The sequence below is a fragment of the Oncorhynchus kisutch genome, linkage group LG2, assembly GCF_002021735.2.
Source record: "Oncorhynchus kisutch isolate 150728-3 linkage group LG2, Okis_V2, whole genome shotgun sequence".
NCBI classification, from domain to species: Eukaryota; Metazoa; Chordata; class Actinopteri; order Salmoniformes; family Salmonidae; genus Oncorhynchus; species Oncorhynchus kisutch.
The window spans coordinates 53,119,398-53,146,345 of NC_034175.2; the positions used below are offsets into that span (position 1 = coordinate 53,119,398).

The following is a 26,948-nucleotide window of genomic DNA, read 5'->3' on the forward strand; positions in this document are numbered from 1 at the left end:
AGGATACACGAGGTGTACAGCATCCTGTCCCATGTGTTCCTGATCTTCCCCCAGTTTAGTTTTGGGAACGGCCTGATGGAGCTGGCCAGGGTTAATATGCAGGTTCAGATCCTCAGTGTGTATGGAGTGGACGCCTATAAGAACCCCTTCGCCATGGACATGCTGGGCTGGATGTTCGTCTCCCTCTTCCTCCAAGGCTTCATTGGCTTCACCCTGCGTATGCTGCTCAACAAGTGGCTCATACGTAAAGTCAGGTGAGTCTGCTGTGGTGATAGAGAACTATAGCAGATTGGAATGGGCAATGATGATATATGGATGTTGGAGGCATGGTGGGCATGTAGGGCACAATTAAACTGGTCCCAGATCTGTTTTTGCTGTCTTACCAACTCCTATGGCATGGCAACGAACATATGAGTCATTATCAGGCAAGAGGGTCAATGGTGGAAAAGCTTAAATTCCTGGTCCCCATATGTTGCTGAGTTCTTCTGTTACTGTTACCCTCATATGCATATTTTCTCACATTCTTTCTCCCTCTTCGAGCAAGCCACTTAACCCTAATTTGCTCCAGGGGCACGGTACTACTATGGCGGACCCTGTAAAACATTTAGTTGCACCTATCCGTTGTATGTGACAATAAAAAAATATGTATTTATCCCTTCCTCATCCCTCCATCCCTCTTCTCCATAGGAACCTGATCTTCCCCAAGAAGGCAGTGCCTCAGACAGGTAGCCAGGACGAGGATGAGGATGTTGTGGCAGAGTGCCAACGTGTGACCAGCGGAGCGGCTGTTACTGACCTGCTGCAGGTCAACCAGCTGACCAAGGTTTACCATCACCTGGCCAAGAAGGTCCAGGCCGTCAAGAGGCTGTCTGTGGGCATTCCTGCTGGGGAGGTAACCTCAGGCTTCATCTGATTCTGCAGCAATCACATACTTTACAACGTTTATGAAGTCACTATAAGATTTGCCAATAGGTCACTTTAGGCAAGTCCAAGTCTTAAGTTAAGTCTTTGAGGATGAGTCTAAATTAAGTCTCGTTCTGAGTTTGGTACAGCGGCTGTTTTGGTCCTTGACATGAGTGTGGTTGTGTGGTTGTGCTGTGCAGTGCTTTGGTCTACTGGGGGTGAACGGTGCAGGGAAGACCACCACTTTTAAGATGCTGACTGGAGACATCAGCCCTACTGAAGGGACAGCACAGATCAAGGACTGGGATGGGTAAGGCTATGGTGTAATATACAGTGCACTCGGAAAGTATTCAGAACGTTTCACTCTTGCCACATTTTGTTACGTTACAGCCTTATTCTAAAATGTATGAAATAATTGTTTTTACTCACCAACCTACACACAATACCCTATAATGACAAAGCAAAAACCTAGCATAGACTTATAGATGACCTGGAGCCAGTGGGTCTGGCATCCTTGAGATGTTTCTACAACTTGATTGGAGTCTACCTGTGGTAAATTCAATTGGTTGGACATGATTTGGAAAGGTACATACTTGTTTATATAAGGTTCCACAGTTGACAGTGCATGTCAGAACAATAACCAAGCCATGAGGTCAAAGGAGTCGTCCGTAGAGCTCCGAGATAGGATTGTGTCGAGGCACAGATCTGAGGAAGGGTACCAAAGCATTTCTGCAGCATTGAAGGTCCCCAAGAACACAGTGGCCTCATCACTGTTAAATGGAATAAGTTTGGAACCACCAAGACTCTTCCTTGACCTGGCCGCCGGCCAAACTGAGCAATTGGGGGAGAAGGGCCTTGGTCAGGGAGGTGACCAAGAACCCTATGGTCACTCTGACAGAGCTCCAAAGTTCCTCTGTGGCGATGGAAGATCCTTCCAGAAGGACAACCATCTCTAAAGCACTCCACCAATCAGGCTTTTACGGTAGAGTGGCCAGACGGAAGATACTCCTCAATAAAAGGCATATAACAGCCCGTTTGGAGTTTGCCAAAGGGCACCTAAAGGACTCTCAGACCATGAGAAAAAATATTATCTGGTCTGATGAAAACAAGATGGAACTACTTGGCCTGAATACCAAGCGTCACATATGGAGGAAACCTGGCACCATCCCTATGGTGAAGCATGGTGGTGGCAGCTTCATGCTGTGGGGATGTTTTTCATAGGCAGGGACTGGAAGACTAGTCAGGATCGAGGGAAAAATGAACGGAGAAAAGTACAGAGAGATCCTTGATGAAAACCTGCTCCAGAGAGCTCAGGACCTCATACTGAGGCGAAGTTTCACCTTCCAACAGGACAATGACCCTAAGCACACAGCCAAGACAGCGCAGGAGTGGCTTCGGGACAAGTCTCTGAATGTCCTTGAGTGGCCCAGCCAGAGCCCGGACTTGAACCTGAATGAACATCTCTAAAGAGACATGAAAATAGCTGTGCAGCGATGTGCCCCATCTAACCTGACAGAGCTTGAGAGGATATGCAGAGAAGAATTGGAGAAACTTCCCTAATACAGGTGTGCCAAGCTTGTCGCATCATACCCAAGAAGACACAAGGCTGTAATCGCTACTAAATACTTTCCTGAATGCACTGTATTTTACAAATATCCATTCATTCATGGATTTGAGCACATGATCCATTTGATTATCCCCTGCAATTATGCTCTTGTGAGATACATTTAAAAAAAAGTGAAGTATACTTTTCTCATGTCGCCTGCCTGTATTATTCAGAACCATATCCTGAGAGCATAGGAACCTTTTAACCTCTTACACTCTTAAATCTCTATCTGCGTACGTGCTTTCAGGAGGATGGTTGACATCATTGACTGCCGTAACGAGGGCATCAACATCGGCTACTGTCCCCAAGTGGACGCTCTGGATGACCTGCTGACAGGGGAGGAGCACATGTACTTCTATGCCCGCATCCGAGGCATCTCCAAGAGCGAGATAGACCGGGTAAGACCTCCCACAGTCCATAGAGGACTGCTTTCTTTGTGACCGTGTAGAGGGTGGATTATGTCACCTAGGATCTGGGTAACTGTGTTTCTCCCCATTGAGATATGGCACTCCCTTACACCCACAACAATACACTTATCTTTCACCAAAGCACAGAGAAGCATTGCAGAACAACGTTAAAATCTGAAAATAAAAGATCCATATCTAGCTAGGTACTGTACTCCTTTCTTCTTTGCTTTACATCAAAGCACGGAGAGCAACATCAACAGAAGAACTTCAGAATCTGAAAATAAAATATTGAAATCTAGCTAGGTACTGAGGTACTCCTTCCTACTTTGCTCTCATCAAAGCATGGAGAACATCAACATAACAGAATAACAAAATAAAAAAAGTTAAGATTGACATCTAGCTTGACACTGTACTCCTTTTGTCCTTTGCTGTCCATCAAAACACAGAGAACAACATCAACAGATCGACTTTAGAATCAGAAAGGATAAAAGTTCCATCACTAGCTATTGTAGTACTAAATGCTGGCACACTCACTATGAGTAAGACTGAGAAACCTAGTGAAGAACCCTTAAAGATACAGTACACCGGGCTGGTATAAAGTTGAATGTAGTTTAGACAGAGCTGAGCTTGGTTACCTCTGTTTTCCAATTAAGGCAGACTGTAGTGGATGTATCAATGGATCCAGATGGATTTTTCTTCCTAGCAGAGAGATCATGCTATGATGAGAGGATCATGTTTGACAGTTCACCGCAGGCACTGCTCCACCTAATTCATCACTCAGAAAGGTAATCAATCTGTGCATTCATTCTCCAAGGATTATTATGGAGAGTGAGTGTTTCTGATGTTTTCTCTCTCGCTGCAATACTGATGAAGTCTGCACAGAGAACAGTCAAAGATAATGAGATTTTAGATTATTTTTTTTCTATCTGACATGTCACAAGAGGCTACAAGTCACATGTGAGCACATTCAAAGCATTTTCAAAGAAACTGAATCATATTTACAGAGAATAATACATATACATGATGACCCAGATCTGCTTACAAAGGCAGAAAGCTAGCATCCTTTGACTGTGTGGGTTTTTGAGGATGTCTAGCATCTATCAAGGGCTCCCTCTACCAACCTCTCTCTCCCCTTCCTCCCCACGCTCTCGCTCGCTCGCTCAACCTCCATCTCCTCTCCCCTCCTCCCTCTCCATCCTTTCATTTTGGACGCATCAGCCCCATTACACTGATAGGCTCTGACAACCTCAATGATGTCACCAATAGATACAAACAGCCAATCAGACACAGAAATGATGCGGATGACTCGCCATAATCTCCATTATACCAGAGCCTTACAAGGGCTCTGGCCATTACTGCTGTCGTTACCATTCTCTGTTCCGTTCAGGGTGATGACAAAAATGGCTTTAATCTCCACAACAACAGTGGCTGCTAGTCTTAGGTAATTCACACAAATAGGTAGAGGGGGGAGGGAGGGAAAGAGAGAGAGACAACAATGGCTTTAATGACCATAACAACAGTGGTTATAGTCTTAAGATAATTCACAGGGAAAGGTTGGTTTATATATAGCCTCCCTCCTCTGTAATGCTCTTCATCAGAGAATCATAACTTGAGGTAATTAGACCAAGGCCTAATGCCTTAATGGGGTTGTTTCATATTTACATGGTTTAGCCACTATTTATTTAGGGGAAACATTATAGCTCGGTTTTAAAGGCCACCTGAAGAGAGAATAAAATAGCACTTTTAAACTAAATGTTAGTACACTTACTGTTAGTACAATCTAGGAGACCGAACATACTTTTGAACTAACTGTTAGATATTTTCTTATCAATGTTTTCGCTAGATAATCATTCAAAATTCACATTTGTTTGATGTTGTGTCTTTATCCATGGAACACATATGTTATAAAGCTGTTTATTATACAAAGTTAATCGATGTATACCTGGGGCGGACCAGAGAGATTTTTCAGGACCTAAAGAGTGTGGAGGCATTCTATATCTTTGCTCAGGACTATTAACCAGGAATACAAAAGACAATCATGTGTAAATGTTGTCGACCTATGGGAAAATAGCTCATGCTTAAGATTGCTGTAAAGGAGCCTTAGTGTAGAATGAATATTAAACAGTTTCATTTAGAACAGCTCCACTGTCTAGGGTTTTTATGGTGCATGTAAATGGATTATTTTAAATGCAACAAAAAGTCAAGCATACTGTTGTTAATGTCTTTGATGCACACATAGACAATTCAATGTGTTGTTGCTCTCAGTCAATGTCAATTGCTTATTAGTCAACTCGAGCTTGTAGCTTTTTTGGTTTAAATTGATCAATTGCAAGCAGACTATGTTCTTCCTCAGACTGGTTTAAGCTTGCAAATGTACATAGGTAGAGAAGACAGGTAATATAGCACACAAAACAACCAAACCCACCCTTGATTGCAAAATGTCATTAAATATGCATGGTGGTAAATTCAAACTAGATGTTCATCTGTGTAATAGGTATTTAACTGCTTTTTAACCCAAAATGGTCTCTTTAACTAGGCAGAAGACACATTTACATTTCTAACCAAAAAGTAAAGTATCCTATTCTTCTTAACATTTCTCCATAATAGGTTTACAGTATATATGTAAGTCTTCAAGTAATAGCCCAGGAGTTTATTTGCTTCAATCACTGAAAACAACCAGTGCTTAGTAGAAAGAGGCCTCTATTTGAGCCAGGCATTTATTTCCTCAATGCACACAGGTTTTTCTCACTAAAATGTTCAAAAGAATACCACACTATTAATTGTGACCAATATGGCCAGTATAAACATTATAATAACAAATCAATTGCAGATCAGACTTGCAAAGACTAGGCTGCCTATCATACACCCCACGATTTTGCACTTAAGCATCGTTCTCTGACTCGTTGAGCCTTGTATCCCACGTAGTTGAGCCGTACATGTCCAACCACATTGCTGTGTCATCCATGGCAATGATGTTGCTTTCCTTTATCTTCTTTTGCACAATATTTACAGTACTCACTGAAGTTCACTCCTAAACAATTCATTTAGGCACAGGTTTATTTGAAACATTTATTTGCTGAAATGTGTGCTGATGCTCAGCTTGCAAAAAAGGGACAGGAGGCTATTTGAGATTGCATTTGAAGTTTTACAGTACGTAACTGGGCTCTGTTTTTAACCCAAAATCATCTTTAGAAAAATGGAAAATAAAGTATGTATTCTTCTTTCCTCCATAATAGGTATATACGTAACTGGACTTTTTCTTTTTTAACCCAAACTGGTTTCTCTTGTCCTTTTTCCCTCCCAGGTGGTCAATTACCTACTGAAGAAGCTGGAGCTGGGGTACCATAGACACACCATCAGTGACAGTTACAGCTGTGGAACCCGTAGGAAGCTCTCCACTGCCCTGGCACTCATAGGACACCCAAATATACTGCTGCTGGTGAGGACATGTACACACACACACACACACACACACACACACACACACACACACACACACACACAAACAGATAAGGCTGCTGGTGAGCAGTCTGAGGACCCATCCGAGAGCAACACCCATTCATCAATCTGTCAAATTAACAGTGTGACATCATCATACCTACTGCTAACACAATGTTGCAGATACTCATCTCATCCCTGTATGGTGTCCATTTTAGGAAATCCTCAGAAATGTGTTTATTACATTTTTTATTCATATTTTTTATTTCAGGGGGTGCTGCAGCACCCTCAGCACCCCTATTTCACGTGGCTTAGGCCTCATACTGAAGCAAACATATTTGCTGCTGCTCCTCCGGTGAAAGCCGGAGGAGCAGTCCTATACAGTCCTATACAGTATATGGTGTCCATATTAGGACATCTTTAGACAGACATCAGTGTCTTACCTCACATCAGTGTCTTACCTCACCTTTACATAAGTCAAGTTTGACCACTACACGGGTCAAGCACCAGGCATTCACTCTTCCCTATTCCATCTCACTTGAACTCACCTCTCTCCTCTTTTCCTCTGTCCCTCTCTCCTCAGGACGAGCCTACCTCAGGTATGGACCCTCGCTCCAAACGTCACCTGTGGAAGATCATCTCAGAGGAAGTCAAGGGGAAGTGTGCTGTAGTTCTCACCTCTCACAGGTAAACGTCCCTACCTCTCCAACGCCTCTACAATCGCATTACCTTTTTTTTTTAAGATACTGTACTATAGCCTGTCTTTTACACAACATTTTTTAGAAAGTTTCTTTAATAAAGATATTGAGTGATCATAAAATTAGGGAAGGTACTGGGTTTCTGTGAAGCTACGCAGTATACTGTATGAGTTATATAATTAAGCAGTAAGGCCCGAGGGGGTGTGGTATATGGTCAATATACCACAGCAAAGGGCTGTTCTTATGCACGACACAATGCAGAGTTCCTGGATACAACCCTTAGCTGTGGTATATTTGCCATATATCACAAACCCCCGAGGTGACATATTGCTATTATAAACTGGTTACCATTGTAATTAGAAAAGTAAAAATGCATGTTTTGTCATACCTGTGGTATATGGGCTGATATACCAGAGCTTTCAGCCAATCGGCATTCAGGGTTTGAACCACCCAGTTTATAATAATAATAATTAATCTCCCATCATAAGGACAACAATGGAAATACGTCTCTGACTTCCTTGTCTCATCCTCAGTGATTTTGTGTTTTTTTATGTGTGTTTTAAAATGGTCAACTAAACTCAAATGTGTGTGTGCTTGTTGTAGTATATGTTGTATATTCTGATAGATAATGGTTCATTTTCCCCCTATAACTTCTACTGTGTTTGTGTGTGTTCCAGTATGGAGGAGTGCGAGGCTCTTTGCACCCGTCTGGCCATCATGGTGAAGGGTCAGTTCAGGTGTCTGGGCTCCCTGCAGCACATCAAGAACAGGTCAGTGGCCTCTCATCCTTCCCTCTCCTCCACCTCTCCTTCCTCTCTCATCCCCTCTCAGCTAGTCATTAGTCACCTCTGGTCCTCTGCTGCTCTCCTCCTATTGTTTTCTCACTGATCTGTTGTTCTCTGTACCAGAGCCTATGCTGGGCTGGTTGCAGTTTTTTTTGCCTTGCAAACTCCTATAACAGTAATTGTTTGGCATTACAACAGCCAAAGGAGATTTGGGATCCACATATTCCTATTGTTCTCTGACTCATCATTTATTCCCTGTATCGTACACCTAGCCTGGTCCCAGATCTGCTTGTGCTGCCTTGCCAACTCATATGATCATTGTTTGGCATGAAAACGGCCATAGGAGTTGGCAAGACAGTGCAAACAGATCTAGGACCAGGCTATTCCCATTGTTCTCTGACTGATCTGACAGTTTGTTTCCTGTACTCTAGGCTAGCTTGTTCCCAGATCTGTTTGTGTTGTATAGCCAACTACTGCACAACGACAACTCAAACAGATCTGGGACCAGGCTAACTGTATGCTAGGCTGTAGCTTGTAGACAAATATTAGTGTTGAACCGTGACTATTGGACCTAGGCCTTCGGTGGGGGTAAAAAATCTTCCAACACATTGTACCAAACTCAAAAATCAAGGAAGTAACAGAAACATAGCATCACTTAATGCACCCAACTGAATCAAACAGGCCTGAGGCTGAGCCACACTTCGGGATGCCACTCACACAGACAGCCCCAGCATGGATAATGCTACTAGCAACAAAAACCTAACTGCTTGCACAACCTATGGTAGCCTAATGCTATCGTTATCATACTATCACCAAAAGCGACAACAGTGACATATCAAAGAATGTGAGTGTGACAGGCTGGTGATGCTGTAAGGACAGTGACTGTACTTTTTGTAAAATACATTGCTAAGGCTGATAGAAAGACAGCAGTCACACATAGCATGATGTTAAAGAATAAGCAGTACATTCACTCAGACATAATAAGCCAGTAGGTCTCAATCATAAAAAAAAAACAACCATTAGGCTAAGCATTTCCCAATCAAAATGTACAAGTCTTATTTCTCATTGAAAACATTTTTTTCACATTCAGTACACAAAGTAACCAGTTATCTTAAAGAATCATCAAGGAGCCCACACACTCCAACCACAAGCTGTTCACTCCCTTACCATCGGGCAGACGGTATCAGAACATGAGGTCTGATACCAACAGGCTCAGAGACAGTTTTCTGACATCACAGATTCTCATCAGACTAACTGCTCGAATACTTTACTCCTTGAAGTTTGCAGTTGTGTCTAAACACTATTTAGCAAAATATATATATGTTTTACCCTTTAGTGTATGTACTTTACTGTATTTATAATTTGGATACAGATTTTCAACAGTAAAGGTTCAAAAATCTCTGGAGGACGTCTTCAACTTCTTGTTGAAAGTTAATCTCGAAAAGGGCGAAGCTAACAAATTAGCAACAACATCCTCTTCAATAACACCTGCTGCAGCTGCTGAACACTATCCTACAACAAAAGCTAAACTCAGCAAAAAAAGAAACGTCCATTTTTCAGGACCCTGTCTTTAAAAGATAATTTGTAAAAATCCAAATAACTTCACAGATCTTTATTGTAAAGGGTTTAAACACGGTTTCCCATGCTTGTTCAATGAACCATAAACAATTCATGAACATGCACCTGTGGAACGGTCGTTAAGACACTAACAGCTTACAGACTGTAGGTAATTAAGGTCACAGTTAAAAAGGCCTTTCTACTGACTCTGAAAAACACCAAAAGAAAGTTGCCCAGGGTCCCTGCTCATCTGCGTGAATGTGCCTTAGGCATGCTGCAAGGAGGCATGAGGACTGCAGATGTGGCCAGGGCAATAAATTGCCATGTCCATACTGTGAGACGCCTAAGACAGCGCTACACGGAGACAGGACGGACAGCTGATCATCCTTGCAATGGCACAGGATCGGTACATCCGAACATCACACCTGTGGAACAGGTACAGGATGGCAACATTAACTGCCCGAGTTACACCAGGAACGCACAATCCCTCCATCAGTGCTCAGACTGTCCGCAATAGGCTGAGAGAGGCTGGACTGAGGGCTTGTAGGCCTGTTGTAAGGCAGGTCCTCACCAGACATCACCAGCAACAACGTCGCCTATGGGCACAAACCCATCATCACTGGACCAGACAGGACTGGTAAAAGGTGCTCGTCACTGACGAGTCGTGGTTTTGTCTAACCAGGGGTGATGGTCAGATTTGCGTTTATCGTCGAAGGAATGAGCGTTACATCGAGGCCTGTACTCTGGAGTGGGATCGATTTGGAGGTGGAGGGTCCGTCATGGTCTGGGGCGGCGTGTCACAGCATCATCAGACTGAACTTGTTGTCATTGCAGGCAATCTCAACGCTGTGTATTACAGGGAAGATATCCTCCTCCCTCATTTGGTACCCTTCCTGCAGGCTCATCCTGACATGACCCTCCAGCATGACAATGCCACCAGCCATACTGCTCGTTCTGTTCGTGATTTCCTGCAAGACAGGAATGTCAGTGTTCTGCCATGGCCAGCGAAGAGCCCGGATCTCAATCCCATTGTGCACGTCTGGGACCTATTGGATTGGAGGGTGAGGGCTAGGGCCATTCCCCCCAGAAATGTCCATGAACTTGCAGATGCCTTGGTGGAAGAGTAGGGTAACATCTCACAGCGAACTGGTAAATCTGGTGCAGTCCATGAGGAGGAGATGCACTGCAGTACTTAATGCAGCTGGTGGCCACACCAGATACTGACTGTTACTTTTGATTTTTGACCCCCCCCTTTGTTCAGGGACACATTATTCAATTTCTGTTAGTCAGGTCTGTGGAAATTGTTCAGTTTATGTCTCAGTTGTTGAATCTTGTTAAGTTTGCTGAAAATAAACGCAGTTGACGGTGAGAGGACGTTTCGTTTTTTGCTGAGTTTAGCTATCTAGACCGTGGGAAAACAACTGCTCGCTATTGCGCAGTGACATATTGACCTTCGAGAAGACGGAAGTTTCCATACATTTTTGTAAAAATGTCCCACCCATTAATGTGATTAGTTGATTCCACTGTCACTCCAAAACTCTGCCCTAATACAGTTGTATGGCAAGTTTCTGAGGGCCTAGCCAATGGCTGACTTAACTAATGGCTGATTTATGTCCCTAGAGACCACCAAAGAAAAATTCTGATTGGATTTTTTTCTCTTCGGTGTTAACCCTTTCCTTTCCAACACAAACTGAAGAGATTAAATCTGAATATAATTGAAAATAGGAATATAGTTAGAATATAATTGAAATATTATTGAAAAGATTCAATAGAAATGAAAAGTAAATGTATATTTTAAAACTACAACAAATATTTTAGAAATCCTTAGGCCTTCTCTGAAGTCGTAGAACAATAGACAATAACTCTGATTGGTATAAAATAGTAAACATTTCTTCGGGATGATGTGTGTTTCTCTCAGGTTTGGCAGCGGCTTCACGGTGAAGATGTACCTGGTTGTGTCTTCCTGTGACGTGGAGGTCATCACCAATTTCATGCAGAGCCACTTCCCCAGCACGTACCTCAAGGTAAGATACCTGGGACAGTCTGGTCTGGGGGACTGAATGAATGAACTGTACTGATCCCCAGAGGGGAAATCTGATTTGTGCCAGTATAAAATACATTACTATATAATTCCCACAAAGCACATTCACACACACTGCACTATAATGGCAAAACGCAGTAACTACGAATTTGGTCAAACATCTTTGATCTGTTGTTACGGTCAGGTATATTATCTGATTAATGTTGTATTGAATTTCCTGACACAAGAACAAGCCAGTTGATCAGAAATGGTTGTCTGTCAAGATAGAAAAATACTTTGAAGTCAGATTTAGCAGTAACAAAAAATGTAGTTCATGCGGGTTTGCCTTTGTACTGTAGAACAGCACAGTTTATGACATGTGGCACCTGATTGTTTGAGATGTGCCCTAATGTCTCCTCCTCCCAGGACCAGCACTCTTCCATGGTGGAGTATCATGTGCCTGTGGCACCTGGAGGTGTGGCGGACATCTTTGACCAGCTGGAGTCTAACAAGGCCGCTCTGCAGATCAAGCACTTCTCTGTCAGCCAGACTACCCTGGATGAGGTGAGAGAGGGATGGTCCGAAAGAGGGAGGGAAGGATGGTGGAGGGTGTGGGGTGTGGGGTGGAAGAGAGAGAGAGGGACACGGAGAGAAAGGCAGATGGAGAGAGTGAGTGATGGGGTGTGAGAATGAGAGAAAAAAAGAAAGAGAGAGAAACCGAGGGGGGGAGTCTGTTGGAGGGAGAGAGAGACCTAACAGACTTAAAAGGCCATTATGTCTTCACACTTCAGAAATCAAGGTGCAAAAAGAGGTTTTGAAACCTATCCAGAGTAACTGACAGAGGGTACAACCAACACTCTTAGAAAAACAGGTTCTAAAAGGGTTCTTTGGTTGTCCCCTTTTTGGATCCAGGTAGAATAATTTGGGGTTCCATGTAGAACTCTCTGTGAAAAGTATGTAAAGCAGTCGGAACAACCAACCCAGTCACTGATCCTGTTGAATCATTCATTCCCCTCTAGGTCTTCATCAACTTTGCAATGGGGAAGGTTGGCATCGAGACTATCCCAATCCACAGCGACGAATATTCCGAAGCAGACAGCATCAGCCTTGAATCCATCGCGGCTTCAGATACATAGCTTTGGCAGCCATCTTGTTCACAAGAGCAACATTCGCACTAGATAGATCCGTTTATTAATTTCTAAGTTTGAATAATAATGTAAAATGTAAATCAACCTGCAATCACTTTACTTAATTTTAATCTTGTAATTTTTCATTGGTACTCTTCTCAGTTTCACTTTTATACCTTATGAAGGATAACATATGAAGTCACTTTGTTGCCACTTTGGACTCTTAAATTGAACAGGGTGTGTCTCTTTTTTTTCATCAGGTAATGAGATTCATAGAGATGTGAACCTGAACCTGCTTCTATCATGTTTCTTCACTATTGTGTCAAAATCCCAAAAATGTAATGGCCTTCCTTCCTCACTTGTAGGTTATAACCAATGAACAAAAGTGAAATTATCTGTTTACTTGTCATGAACAAAATATATATGAATGGAAATCGTGCCTTAAGATCAAATACATTGTATTGTCATGTTATTACCATTGCAAATCTGAGTACTGTGGTGGAGTCACTGCTCTTTAGCAATAGTTCTAACCTTAGAGAGACAAGCATTCTCCACTTTTATCACTCTGTATTCCATTGGTGAAAGTCACCATCTTTTGTTGCTTCAATACTATTGATTTGGCCCATTGGTTAGAATTATATATATATTTTTTAAATGTAGCCTACTACCTAGTATATCTGCAGAGGTTCTCATACTTATGGTGACAATATTATAATCACGGCTATTGAGGTAAAAGTCAATACCAAACTTTTTGGCATCCTTAACACTTCCTCTAATGGCATATCTCAATATTTTATTGTTCACTTTCTTCCTAATGCACAGATCCACATGGATATGAATGTACTGAACTTATTTTTTTACATTTAATAAAGCTATTATATGATAGCACACACAGTGTTGCTTATTATAACAGTGCGTCATGAAACATGACTTTATCCATTAGGCCCTATCTATTGCATTTCACCATGTGCAAGAAAATGACCCTCCTCCTAAAGATTGTCATAATTGTCATCTTCATCATAATTCATTGTCTATTCATGCTAAGAATAATAAATGATGTCACGTACAGTGGGGAGAACATGTATTTGATACACTGCCGATTTTGCAGGTTATTAATTACTTAAAAATCATACAATGTGATTTTCAGGATTTTTGTTTTAGATTCCGTCTCTCACAGTTGAAGTGTACCTATGATAAAAAAATTACAGACCTCTACAAGCTTTGTAAGTTGGAAAACCTGCAAAATCGGCAGTGTATCAAATACTTGTTTTCCCCACTGTATATGCTAATATGGCTCAAATCCGTTAGCGAACCAACAACTATAACACTGTATTTGAGAGACAAGTGCTCATTGTGCAAATGTATTTATGTTTTCAATAAACATTGGAGAGGAAATATGGTTTGCGTGTTGTCAACAATCTTAGCCAGCCTCGTCTGTTTCGCCCCATTGTTGCACACTTGTCTGTTTTGTGGCTAAACAACAAACCTGTCTATAGGCGTGCATAGGCCTAGCCTACATTTGCTTTCTATGGGGACAGGCTAGGCTGTGTTGCCAACAATTTTTCAGTGAGATCCTCAATTGGCTCCTTGATTTGTCACTAGACGTAACATAACTAAATTGCCTTGCGGCAGCACGGCTGCGATCCCCACGTAATTTTTTCCCCCTTTTCCCCCTTCACATCCCCTCCCCTTTTGCTTCTCTGCCTGTGTGTGCGCCTCTGCTGTGACTTATGTTATACAGCTTCTCCCACTTCTCCCACTCTCTTTGCAGCAGAATAGAGATGGGAAAAGTTGCTAAATGCAGGGGCAGACTGGGACAAAGATGAAACCCTGGCATTTCAACCACAGTAGCTCACATCATCATAATTAACAGTAAGGGTTGAATACTATTAAATATATGATATAAATATCAACAAACTGACAGTACAGTTGAAGTCGGAAGTTTACATACACTTATGTCGGAGTCATTAAAACTCGTTTTTTCAACCACTCCACAAATTTCTTATTAAAACTTCTTATGGCTAGGTGTTCTGCTAGCAGAACCCCTCGACAACATTCCGCTGAAAAGGCAGCACGCGAAATTCAACAATTTTTTGGGGAAATATGTAACTTTCATACATTCACAAGTGCAATACACCAAATTAAAGCTTAACTTCTTGTTAATCTACCCATCGTGTCCGATTTCAAAAAGGCTTTACAGCGATAGCACAACATATGATTATGTTAGGTCAGAGCCTAATCACATAAACACACACAGCCATTTTCCAGCCAAAGAGAGGAGTCACAAAAAGCAGAAATAGAGATAAAATTCATCACTAACCTTTGATGATCTTCATCAGATGGCACTCATAGGACTTCATGTTACACAATACATGTATGTTTTGTTTGATAAAGTTCATATTTATATCCAAAAATCTCAGTTTACATTGGCGCGTTATTGTTAATGTCGTGCCTCGAAAACATCCGGCGAATTTGCAGAGAGCCACATCAATTTACAGAAATAGTCATCATAAACTTTAATATAAGATACAAGTGTTATGCACAGAATTAGAGATATACTTCTCCTTGATGCAACCGCTGTGTCAGATTTTCAAAAAAACTTACCATGCAAACCATGCAATAATCTGAGTACAGCGCTCAGACAACAAAACAAGCCATACAGATATCCGCCATGTTGTGGAGTCAACAGAAGTCAGAAATATCGCTATAAATATTCACTTACCTTTGATGATCTTCATCAGAATGCACTCCCAGGAATCCCAGTTCCACAATAAATGTTTGATTTGTTCAATAAAGTCCATCATTTATGTCCAAATACCTCCTTTTGTTGGCGCGTTCAGTTCACAAATCCAAACTCACGAGGCGTCCAGGCGAAAGTTCAGAAGAAAAGTCATATTCGTAGAAACATGTCAAACGAAGTATAGAATCAATCTTTAGGATGTTTTTATCATAAATCTTCAATAATGTTCCAACCTTCGGTTTGCAACTCCAGACTTCGGTTTGCAACTGCACATGGGGACAAATATCATACTTTTTGGAGAAATGTCCTCTGGTCTGATGAAACAAAAATAGAACTGTTTGGCCATAATGACCATTGTTACGTTTTTATTAAAAAGGGGGAGGTTTGCAAGCCAAAGACAACATCCCAACTGTGAAGCACGGGGTTGGGAGCATCATTTATTTATTTATTTATTTTTTCACCTTTATTTAACCAGGTAGGCAAGTTGAGAACAAGTTCTCATTTACAATTGCGACCTGGCCAAGATAAAGCAAAGCAGTTCGACACATACAACGACACAGAGTTACACATGGAGTAAAACAAACATACAGTCAATAATACAGTATAAACAAGTCTATATACGATGTGAGCAAATGAAGTAAGATAAGGGAGGTAAAGGCAAAAAAAGGCCATGGTGGCAAAGTAAATACAATATAGCAAATAAAACACTGGAATGGTTGATTTGCAATGGAAGAATGTGCAAAGTAGAAATAAAAATAATGGGGTGCAAAGGAGCCAAATTAATTAATTAATTAAATACAGTAGGGAAAGAGGTAGTTGTTTGGGCTAAATTATAGGTTGGCTATGTACAGGTGCAGTAATATGTGAGCTGCTCTGACAGTTGGTGCTTAAAGCTAGTGAGGGAGATAAGTGTTTCCAGTTTCAGAGATTTTTGTAGTTCGTTCCAGTCATTGGCAGCAGAGAACTGGAAGGAGAGGCGGCCAAAGAAAGAATTGGTTTTGGGGGTGACTAGAGAGATATACCTGCTGGAGCGTGTGCTACAGGTGGGAGATGCTATGGTGACCAGCGAGCTGAGATAAGGGGGGACTTTACCTAGCAGGGTCTTGTAGATGACATGGAGCCAGTGGGTTTGGCAACGAGTATGAAGCGAGGGCCAGCCAATGAGAGCGTACAGGTCGCAATGGTGGGTAGTATATGGGGCTTTGGTGACAAAACGGATTGCACTGTGATAGACTGCATCCAATTTGTTGAGTAGGGTATTGGAGGCTATTTTGTAAATGACATCGCCAAAGTCGAAGATTGGTAGGATGGTCAGTTTTACAAGGGTATGTTTGGCAGCATGAGTGAAGGATGCTTTGTTGCGAAACAGGAAGCCAATTCTAGATTTAACTTTGGATTGGAGATGTTTGATATGGGTCTGGAAGGAGAGTTTACAGTCTAACCAGACACCTAAGTATTTGTAGTTGTCCACGTATTCTAAGTCAGAGCCGTCCAGAGTAGTGATGTTGGACAGGCGGGTAGGTGCAGGTAGCGATCGGTTGAAGAGCATGCATTTAGTTTTACTTGTATTTAAGAGCAGTTGGAGGCCACGGAAGGAGAGTTGTATGGCATTGAAGCTTGCCTGGAGGGTTGTTAACACAGTGTCCAAAGAAGGGCCAGAAGTATACAGATGTCGTGGGGGTGCTTTTCTGCAGGAGGGACTGGTGCAACTTCACAAAATAGATGGCATCATGAGGTAGGAAAATTATGTGGATGTTGATGCAACATCTCAAGACATCAGTCAGGAAATTGAAGCTTGGTCGCAAATGGGTCTTCCAAGTGGACAACGACCCCATGCATACTTCCAACATTGTGGAAAATGGCTTAAGGACAACAAAGTCAAGCTATTGGAGTGGCCATCACAAAGCCCTGACCTCATCCTATAGAAAATTTGTGGGCAGAACTGAAAAAACATGTGCGAGCAAGGAGGTCTACAAACCTGCCTCAGTTACACCAGCTCTGTCAGGAGGAATGGGCCAAAATGCACCCAACTTACTGTGCGAAGCTTGTGGAAGGCTACCTGAAACGTTTGACCCAAGTTAAACAATTTGAAGGCAATGCTACCAAATACTAATCGAGTGTATAACTTCTGACCCACTGGGAATGTGATGAAAGAAATAAAAGCTTAAATATTATATATTATTCTGACAGTTCACATACTTAAAACAAAGTGGTTATCCTGACTGACCTAAGACAGGGAATTTTTACTCTGATTACATGTCTGGAATTGACTTGAACTGTACATGTGTCAGTGTCTCTCTGTTTTCTCCCTACGTCCACTACGCAGCTGAGATGTCTGTGCCACTAAGCCTAGCATCACTGAGACCAGAGCACCACACTGGTCCCAGCAACCTCCTAGGGTAACACTCCATAATAAAACATTTAAAAGGCATTTATAAGGCATTTACAAACCGTTTGGTGACCATTTATTAATCATTACTCACACATTTGTAAATGTTATTTAGCTAATTACTCACACGTATAAATATTTCCTTTAAACATCCTGTGTTGTGTGCTTGTTCTTTTAGGTACAGCAGGAATGGCTACCAATGACATGCCCTTCTTTTAGTGAGAAATTACACTGGTCACTCAAAACATTTATGAAGTGTTTATAAAGAATAAATAGCACTCACTTTAGATTAGGGACTGAAAAAATACCTTACTAATGACTAATAAATGGTTTATGAGGGACCCTTAAAATAAAGTGTAACTCCAAAGTTATTATATAATGGCATTTATTAAGTGATTTTCTTCATCTAATAAATGTGTTTATTCATTAACAACTATACCCGATGGGTGGTACTACATATGTCAAATTAGTGCATTTCAAGTTTTCCCCCTGCCCACTTTAGATAAGTGTTTAAATAATAGTCTACATATAATTCAATTGAGGAAAACAGATAGAGCCAAGGAGAGAGAGAGACTGCCAGTTCCTTAATGTTTTGGCTGTAGCCAATGGCTACATTAGAGACGTCTCTGTTTTTTTCTATTGAATTCAATATACGTTATGTGTTGGTCAAAGGAAGATGCTGGGACTAGTTTATGTGGATGTGGATAGATTTCCAGCATTGTGCTTCGTCTGGGCATGCCACGCGCATCTGCGTATCTTTCTGCCAAGAAGTGACGGGACTATCAGCGAATGAAATAAACGGGATAGGCAGGATTTACCTAATCCAACACCTGAGTTACTTGTTACTACAGCTCATAAACTCACTCACTGGGCTGAAGAGATTCAGAAGCGAATAAACATTGATTAAACAATTAAAATACACAGACAGTCCCCGAATTGACCTTTATTGTAATATATGATGATTGTGTTTAGTAAAAAGCACTGTATAAATGTCTAGCAGATGGCTATTGCCTTACCTATGTGTTATAAAAGCCAATCTAAGACTTGTTAGGCTATATTGCAAGTAGCCTAGTGTCTAAATGTTCTCCCGAATCCCCCCTTCCTTAATTAGCCTACTATAGAAGGTATAAAAAATATATTTCATACAATATAGCCTACAGCCAAAATATCAAACCTAACTGGCAGTAGTAAGCTACATCAGTGGTTCTCAACTGGTTTTGCCTTGAGACCCAAATTGAACCAGGTTGTCTCAGTCGCGACAAAAATTTTGCAGCGAAAATAATGTACAATCTGGAGAATGAATTTAATGCTATATTGATCGTAAATGTAGCAATTATGACAAGGGAACAACATTCCCACCTCCTTCATTGTTGATAATTAAATGTTGCTCATGTTCTTGATGAAGAATGTTAATAAACTCACTGGCTTGAGCCCACACAATCAAACAAAATAGAGCTGATAATAGCTCTTTATTGAAAATACTGTGATTGAAAACTTGTTCAGAGATGAAATCATTTCTACACTTTCTACCTGGTTTTACTCATTTAAGTTCAGTGTGGAGAATTTTTTCATTTAAAGTTAAAGAATATATACAGTACCAGTCACAAGTTTGGACACACCTACTCATTCCAGGGGTTTTCCTTATTTTTACTATTTTCTACATTGTAGAATAATAGTGAAGACATCAAAACTATGAAATAACACATATGGTATCATGTAGTAACTAAAAAAAAGTGTTAAACAAATCAAAATATATTTTATATTTGAGATTCAATATTCAAGCCACCCTTTGCCTACTTTGAAGTCAAACATGTTTTAAGTCATAAATATTTTTAAAACAAGCTCATGGTCTGCCGGTCGTGTACATATTTTAAATCTAAAATTTTGGGGGGTCAATTTCGTCCAGCCCATCCTAATAAAAGATGGTCCTGGCCTTCTGGCATTTGCCAGAATTGCCAGACAGACAGTCCATGGCTAAATGCTATCAAAACCATAGAAACCATTGGTGTCAAAACTGCCCAAAGGCAATATTTTACCAAAAAATCGCGTGAAGTGTCTGAAACTCGCTAAATATAGAAACAAAGTTATGTTAATGTTTTGCATGTTACTGTTTTATATATAAAAAATGTTAAATCGCTAAATTGGCAACACTAGGCAGGTTTCCATTGACTCATGGATGCGATTAGTACTTTTTTTACTTTCTGAAACGTTAAATTGAATGGAAACAGTGCTGTACTGAACAAGTTGAAAAGGGGAGAGGTTGGGTTGTAGGTTGGGGACACTGAGGTATAATAACAACTGAAGACTGAGTCCAAGTTGTCAGACCGTTCTTTTCAAGGTATTGTAAAAGGGGCAAGGGACTAGGCTTTCGGGCTGGAAACACGCAGTTTAGCTGCAGTACGGACTAGAAAGACAATTCCCAATGACGGCCATATAGAGAAGTCACATTTTTAAATTTCAGACAAGACACTTTAGTCATCAACTTTGTAAACAAAACGTCAATTGAATTATTCAAGTAATTGTCTTAAAAGCCTAATGCCCCCCCATCAGTCAGGTATTAACATTTCATGCTGTGACGTGGGCGAGCTATGCCACATGCACACGCTGAAGGTAAAACTCACTCGCTCTCGACCTGCTCGAGCCTAATGTCGCTCAAGGAGACAAGGGAATTCTTTGCACCAGACAGAAGCAAGAAAAAGAGACGCAGCAAGAACCTGAATATGCCGCTGTGTTCAGCTTTCAACTGCATCAAACATGAGAAGCAGTCTAAACGATTTTTTTGTTATTATGATTTTATGGTTGTCATGATTAATGTTGATCGGTTAACGATTTGTGTTGTATTGGAACCTAACATAAAAGTTAGCTAGCTAACATCAGCTTGACATGGTTATTTGCTAGTTGCTATTATAGCTATAAATACAATGTCTGATAAGATAATTGTGAGGATAATATTTATTGAGTGACAATTGAAATGCTGTCAATAAGGCAACATAGTAGGTGGTACGACTGGCGGGGCTTAGTTAGCTAGCTAGCTATCTAACGTTAGAGTTCACGTGAATCAATGTTCTATCTAGCAAGGTAGCTATCTAGCTAAAATAAGCTATCTAACTAGAATCCACGTGGATCCATTTCAGCTAGATATCTGCCTAGTGAGATCGCAAGCTCACTAACAAGCTAAATGTGACAGACCTAATGTGACTCCAAGTCAGCCTGGCTATAACTAATGTTAGCTGGCTCCTTTATCCTCCCAAATAAAATGTATTTTCAAACTATGCTAGTAGCTATCTTGGTTAGCCCCCATTTGAATAAAATTAATTGAGGATAGCAAGCTAGTGTGCATTAAACAACTTTCACAAACACTTGTTTCTATAGCTGACTAGGTAAACACCATTACTATCCCGCTATCTAGCTCATACATGTTGAGTAAAACTTGGGCCAGGTGTAATTACATTGATCATTGTGTCTACATTACTTGACAGCAAAGTTATTTTGGAAGATTCAGATGAAAAGGTGGTCTTCAAAAGCAGTTACAATGCCCAAGGGAAAGATGAAGAAATACAGTAGGTACAGAGGTACGTGGCAATGTTGATCATGCGAAAGCATCTGCTGCACATGATCACACTGTAAGTAACATCGTTGAGGCACTTGATGCAGATGTTGATCACAGTGATATCACTGTGGTGCTGGATATGCATGATCATACCAGTTGTATGTCAGATGTAGCCCTACATCACAATGATATAGCTGTGATAGTGAATGAAAGTGTGTCGTCAGAGGTCCATAATACTGGGGTTAATGATAATGTTTATGTCGTTGAGGACACCCCTTGTGTTCCTGAACACAACTACAGGAGGCTGCTTATGTTACCAGGTGATGTTTCCACACCTCAGCTGAGCAGAGAGGTTCCAAATCCAATGCCCACAAACCTACTCTCTCTATCCCAGTTTGCCCGCAAATGTTTTCCATACTTCTTTATTGGCGTGAGTGCCATTTACCATTTGTTTTCACATGACACTTACCTGAAGTCCTCCTCTGTGTGTTCCAGCTAACGTTGTTAATCTAATTTGATCCAATTTCACTTGTGTGTTCCAAGCCAGCCGCTGTTGATTCCTTGCCTCTACCAGAGAGCTATCTGACTGACTACAATGGAGCTGGAGGCTGCTGACATCACTAGGCAATGTTCCCACCCCTCATTTAGACAATTTGACAAACCATGCAGTAGATCCTCAATGGTACAGTAGTTCAGCGTTTCATCAGTCTTTGGGCAAATCCTAATGAGGTTAAATCATGTCCTCTGTCACTTCCATCCTTTGTCTCTACTCTACAGCATGTGGGCATAGTGGATGTATGCATGTGTTATATATTTCTAGTTGTGCAAATAAGTATCTGATTTACAATGACGTAATCTGCTCACTAGAATTCCCATTTAATATATTTTATCACCCAGTAACGCCTCCTCCATCAGGCTGATGATATCCGTGCCCTGTTGATGGACAATATGCCCCCAGATGCAGAAAAGAGGGATCACCAGCTCAACTCATCAAACTGTCCAATCTCTGGAGGTGACAACAGACATTGAGCAATCAGCGCTTGATTTGCTAGCCAGCTGAACGGATTAACGTTTTAATGCACAAATCCTTTAGCTATTGTATTTTAACATTTTGTGTGTATTTCTTACAAGCTGGCAGGATATTGGCGGGCTGTTCTGAGGTTCAAACAGTTTCATTGTTTAATATCTGCTCATAAATATACTGAGCAATTACAAAATATAAACTCAACATGGAACAATTTCAAAGATTTTTACTGAATTACAGTTCATAGAAGGAAATCAGTCAATTGAAATAAAGAAATTAGGCCCTAACCTTTGGATTTCACATGACTGGGCAGGGGCGCAGCCATGGGTGGGCCTGGGAGGGCATAGGCCCACCCACCGAGGAGCCAGTTCCAGCCAATCAGAATATGTTTTTCCCCACAAAAGGGCTTTATTATTACAGACAGAAAGTATTGATGGTATTTGTGTAGAACAAGAAAGAAAACAAGTAGGTGGCCAGTATAAGAAGCCCAATTTTTTATTTTACTATTTACAGATAATGTGATAATGCCCAAGAAGCCAGGGTTTGGAGGATATTTTGGCACGGGTGTTGATGTATCCTATATATCCTCAAAATACCGGCTTCGAGGCCATTATCACTTATACAACGGGTTACTAACATATTCAAATAATGATTGACATATTTTCATGAAAAAAAAATATTGTCCCGATACAAATCTAGAGTTGCTACCCAAGCCGGCTGGCCGTTTGTTCGTTCTATTGGTTCAGTTGCCAGAGACGCGACCCAGTCGTTCAGTATTTTTGTTCTGTATCTACATACAGGCTGGCAACATTCTTATCCCTTGCTTGTTAGCTAGCCAACTAGGGCTAACTTACAGTCACATCAAACAGTGCAGCCAGAATAGTAGTTTATTAGTAGCTTATTTAAGCTGTTTGCTAGTGACATTTATTTGGATACATCCATAACAATGAGCTAAATATGCGATTTTGCCTGGCGTAGAAACTGCTCTCTCGTCAGGACACTTGTTCAGAGGAGCTAGCCAACACAATCACTTCAGACTGAAGCTGGAAAAGACAGCAAACTAGCTGCACTTTGTTTTGTTTTACCTGTTTTCTATTGATAGTTCTTTGTATATATCCATAAACATGATGCTGATTCATAATTTCGACAGGCTGACAAAAGCTGCCTGTCTGTCTCATCCCGACTCGTTCATTACTATGGGATATTTGGAGATTGAATTTGAAACAGTGTCGGAGAGACAGACAGCCAGGTTTATATAATTCTCTGCTGTTGAAAACTGAATGTCTAAAAGAAAATGTGAGAAAATGTCTAGATGCTTTTTTTAGTGGAGATCAAGTTTATAAATTCCTTGGCTGGGCTAATATGACAGTGGATTGCGCAATCAGATGGAACAGAGTAAATAGGCATTTTAATGTCATAGATTTAGCCGGTGGTAACTTGTGGAATACACTGGCCAGAATGCGGTTTTAACCAATCAGCATTCAAGATTAGATCATGTTGTATAAATTCAAAATATTACACATAAATAGGAGCAAATTAACATATAGTTTACATCAGGATGAACAATCTTCCACTTCTGTAAGGGGTTCTTATCTTGTCATTCTTACTCTGATGCAGCACTTGATTGTTTTTGAATAGCAGGACAGACTTAAAGTACCTTATGCTGCACTCATGTTGAAAAGACAGGTCAAAGAGATCTCTTGGATCTCTTATTTTTCCTCATCAATCTACACACAATAGCACATAATAACAAAGTTTCATTTTTTGTGTGCAAATGTATATAAATGAAAAAATGTGTAAGTATTCAGACCCTTTACTCAGTACTTTGTTGAAGCACCTTTGGCAGTGATTACAGCCTCAAGTCTTCTTGGGTATGACGCTACAAGCTTGGCACACCTGTATTTGGGGAGTTTCTCCCATTCTTTGCAGATCCTCTCAAGCTCTGTCAGGTTGGATGGGGAGGGTCGCTGCACAGCTATTTTCAGTTCACTCCAGAGATGTTCGATTGGGTTCAAGCCCGGGCTGGGCCACTCAAGTATATTCAGAGACTTGTCCTGAAGCCACTGATGTGTTGTCTTGGCTGTGTGCTTAGGGTTGTTGTCCTGTTGGAAGGTGAACCTACGTCCCAGTCTGAGCAGGTTTTTCATCAAGGATCTCTGTACTTTGCTCCATTCATCATTCCATCGATCCTGACTAGTATTTTTATTTTTTTATTTTACCTTTATTTTACTAGGCAAGTCAGTTAAGAACAAATTCTTATTTTCAATGACGGCCTAGGAACAGTGGGTTAACTGCCTGTTCAAGGGCAGAACGACAGATTTTGTACCTTGTCAGCTCGGGGATTTGAACTTGCAACCTTTCGGTTACTAGTCCAATGCTCTAACCACTAGGCTACACTGCCGCCCCAATCCCTGTCTTCCCATCCCTGCTGCTGAAAAACATACCCACAGCATGATGCTGCCACCACCATGTTTCACCATAGAGATGGTGGAATGTTTCCTCCAGACGTGACGCTTGGCAATCAGGCCAAATAGTTCAATCTTTGTTTCAGACCAGAGAATCTTGTTTCTCATGGTCAGAGTCCTTTAGGTGCCTTTTGTCAAACTCCAAGCAGGCTCTCATGTGCCTTTTACTGAGGAGTGGCTTCCATCTGGCCACTCTACCATAAAGGTCTGATTGATGGAGTGCTGCAGAGATGGTTGTCCTTCTGGAAGGTTCTCCCATCGCAAGAGAGGAACTATGGAGCTCTGTCAGAGTAACCATTGGGTTCTTGGTCAGCTCCCTGACCAAGGCCCTTCTAGCTCGGATTAAAATCGTATCAAATGTTATTTGTCACATGCGCCAAATACAACGGGTGAAATGCTTATTTACAAGTCTTAACCATAAATGCATTTTAAATTAAAATAAATAAGAATAAGAAATAAAGTAAGAAAAGAGCAGCAGTAAATACAATAGTAATAACAATAGTGAGGCTATATACAGGGGGTACCAGTACAGATTATTCAGTTTAGCCAGGTGGCCAGCTCTAGGAAGAGTCTTGGTGGTTCCAAACTTCTTCCACTGTGTTTTTTGGGACCTTCAATGCTGCAGACTTTTTTTGGTACCCTCCCCCAGTTCTGTACCTCGACCTAAACCTGTCTCGGGATCTATGGACAATTCCTTCGACCTCATGGGATTGGTTTTTGCTCTGGCATGCACTGTCAACTGTGGGACCTTTTAAAAAGACAGGTGTGTGCCTTTCCAAATCATGTCCAATAAATCGAATTGACCACATATGGACTCCAATCAAGTTGTAGAAACATCTCAAGGATGTTCAATGTAAACAGAGCTCAATTTCGAGTCTCATAGCAAAGGGTCTGAATACTTATGTAAATAAGGTATTTGTTTTCTTTTTAATATATTTGGAAAAAAAGTATAAAAACCTGTTTTCACCTTGTCATTTTAGGTATTGTGTGTCGATTGATGGGGAAAACATTTATTTAATCAATTTTAGAATAAGGCTGTAACGTAACAAAATGTGTTTAAAAAGTAAAGGGATCTGAATACTTCTGAATGCACTGTCTCTGTCATCACTCCTAATATTGGTTGGACATAACTCACAATATCAGTGGCTCTGTAAATACATAATGTTGTGAGGGTCTAATAGAATCCTTGAGGTGGTATATTATATTACTTGTATATAAAGCTTTTGTCAAATAATACAAGGCCATTTTACTGATGAATTGACTGAATACTTGGGACACCGGTTGAATTATGAACAGGCAAATCATAACTGTATAGTGGTATGTATTGTGTTGAATAGAAAATATACAACTGCTAGGTCTCCAGAGGTGCACATGTAGAGCTAGCAAGAGCATGTATGATTTAGTCCTCGATAAATTACTTGCATACACAAAATTGCCTTTCATGTTTAGAGTGGTTGTGGGAACTGTGGTGCCTGCAGATTTCCCCTCCACCCAACTTGTCGCAGCCATGCTGATCGACGTCCCAGGCTACTCTGGCAGAATGCCCAAAACCTTCCTGAGTTTATGCTTGTGATGACATTGCTGCTCATGCTCATTCTCACGCTGCTCTGGTGGAGTAGTCCCAAGATGGCAGCAGCCACGACAGCGTTTGCGAACGTGAGTAGATTACAGTGCGTTGAAAACAATGGTCGGCCATCTCCAGTTCTTTATACCTTAGTTGGCCAATGTTCCGGTTTCGAAAAATGGTTTCGACTGCTACAGTTTTGATTTGGTAGTGCAGTTTAACTAATGCCCGGCCCAGAAAGACAATTTCCATAGACGGCCACATAGAGAAGTCAGATTTGAAAATTCCTAATAAGATACTTTAATCATCACCTTTGTGTACAAAACATCCGTTGAATTATTCAAACAATTGTCGCTGAGATGGATTATTTTCCATCGCTCACAGGCAAAGATATTAACATTTATAAAGGACCAACATCACATGCGCGCTAGTACGCAGTGCGAGCAGCGATGACGTCATCCAAAAACGTGGCAGACAGTACAGTACCCATTACATTAGAAACACTTTAAATAAACACATGAGTATGGTGGGCTGAATTTTCTGGACTTTACTACCTTAAATAATACTTTTAAGAACAATTGGATAAAACAATTCCTAAGAAGATCCACTTCCATGTGGAATTGTATTCTTCATCATATCTTCTCTACTTTTGGTGGCTTTAACTTCATGTTGGTT

General features: G+C 41.0%; 1 protein-coding gene across 1 annotated transcript in view; it reads left to right on the plus strand.

Moving 5' to 3' along the window:
• The window catches only part of abca12 (ATP-binding cassette, sub-family A (ABC1), member 12), a 96,765-nt gene extending 82,825 nt beyond the window's left edge, over positions 1-13,940 (plus strand). Inside the window, exons 73-82 of the mRNA XM_031797498.1 lie at positions 1-254; positions 688-892; positions 1,104-1,213; positions 2,757-2,907; positions 6,221-6,355; positions 6,938-7,041; positions 7,730-7,822; positions 11,313-11,418; positions 11,841-11,978; positions 12,434-13,940. Of these exons, the coding sequence (XP_031653358.1) occupies positions 1-254; positions 688-892; positions 1,104-1,213; positions 2,757-2,907; positions 6,221-6,355; positions 6,938-7,041; positions 7,730-7,822; positions 11,313-11,418; positions 11,841-11,978; positions 12,434-12,550 (1,413 nt within the window). The 3' untranslated portion in view covers positions 12,551-13,940. The remainder of the gene's footprint in view (positions 255-687; positions 893-1,103; positions 1,214-2,756; positions 2,908-6,220; positions 6,356-6,937; positions 7,042-7,729; positions 7,823-11,312; positions 11,419-11,840; positions 11,979-12,433) is intronic.
• Positions 13,941-26,948: the final 13,008 nt, after the last annotated feature.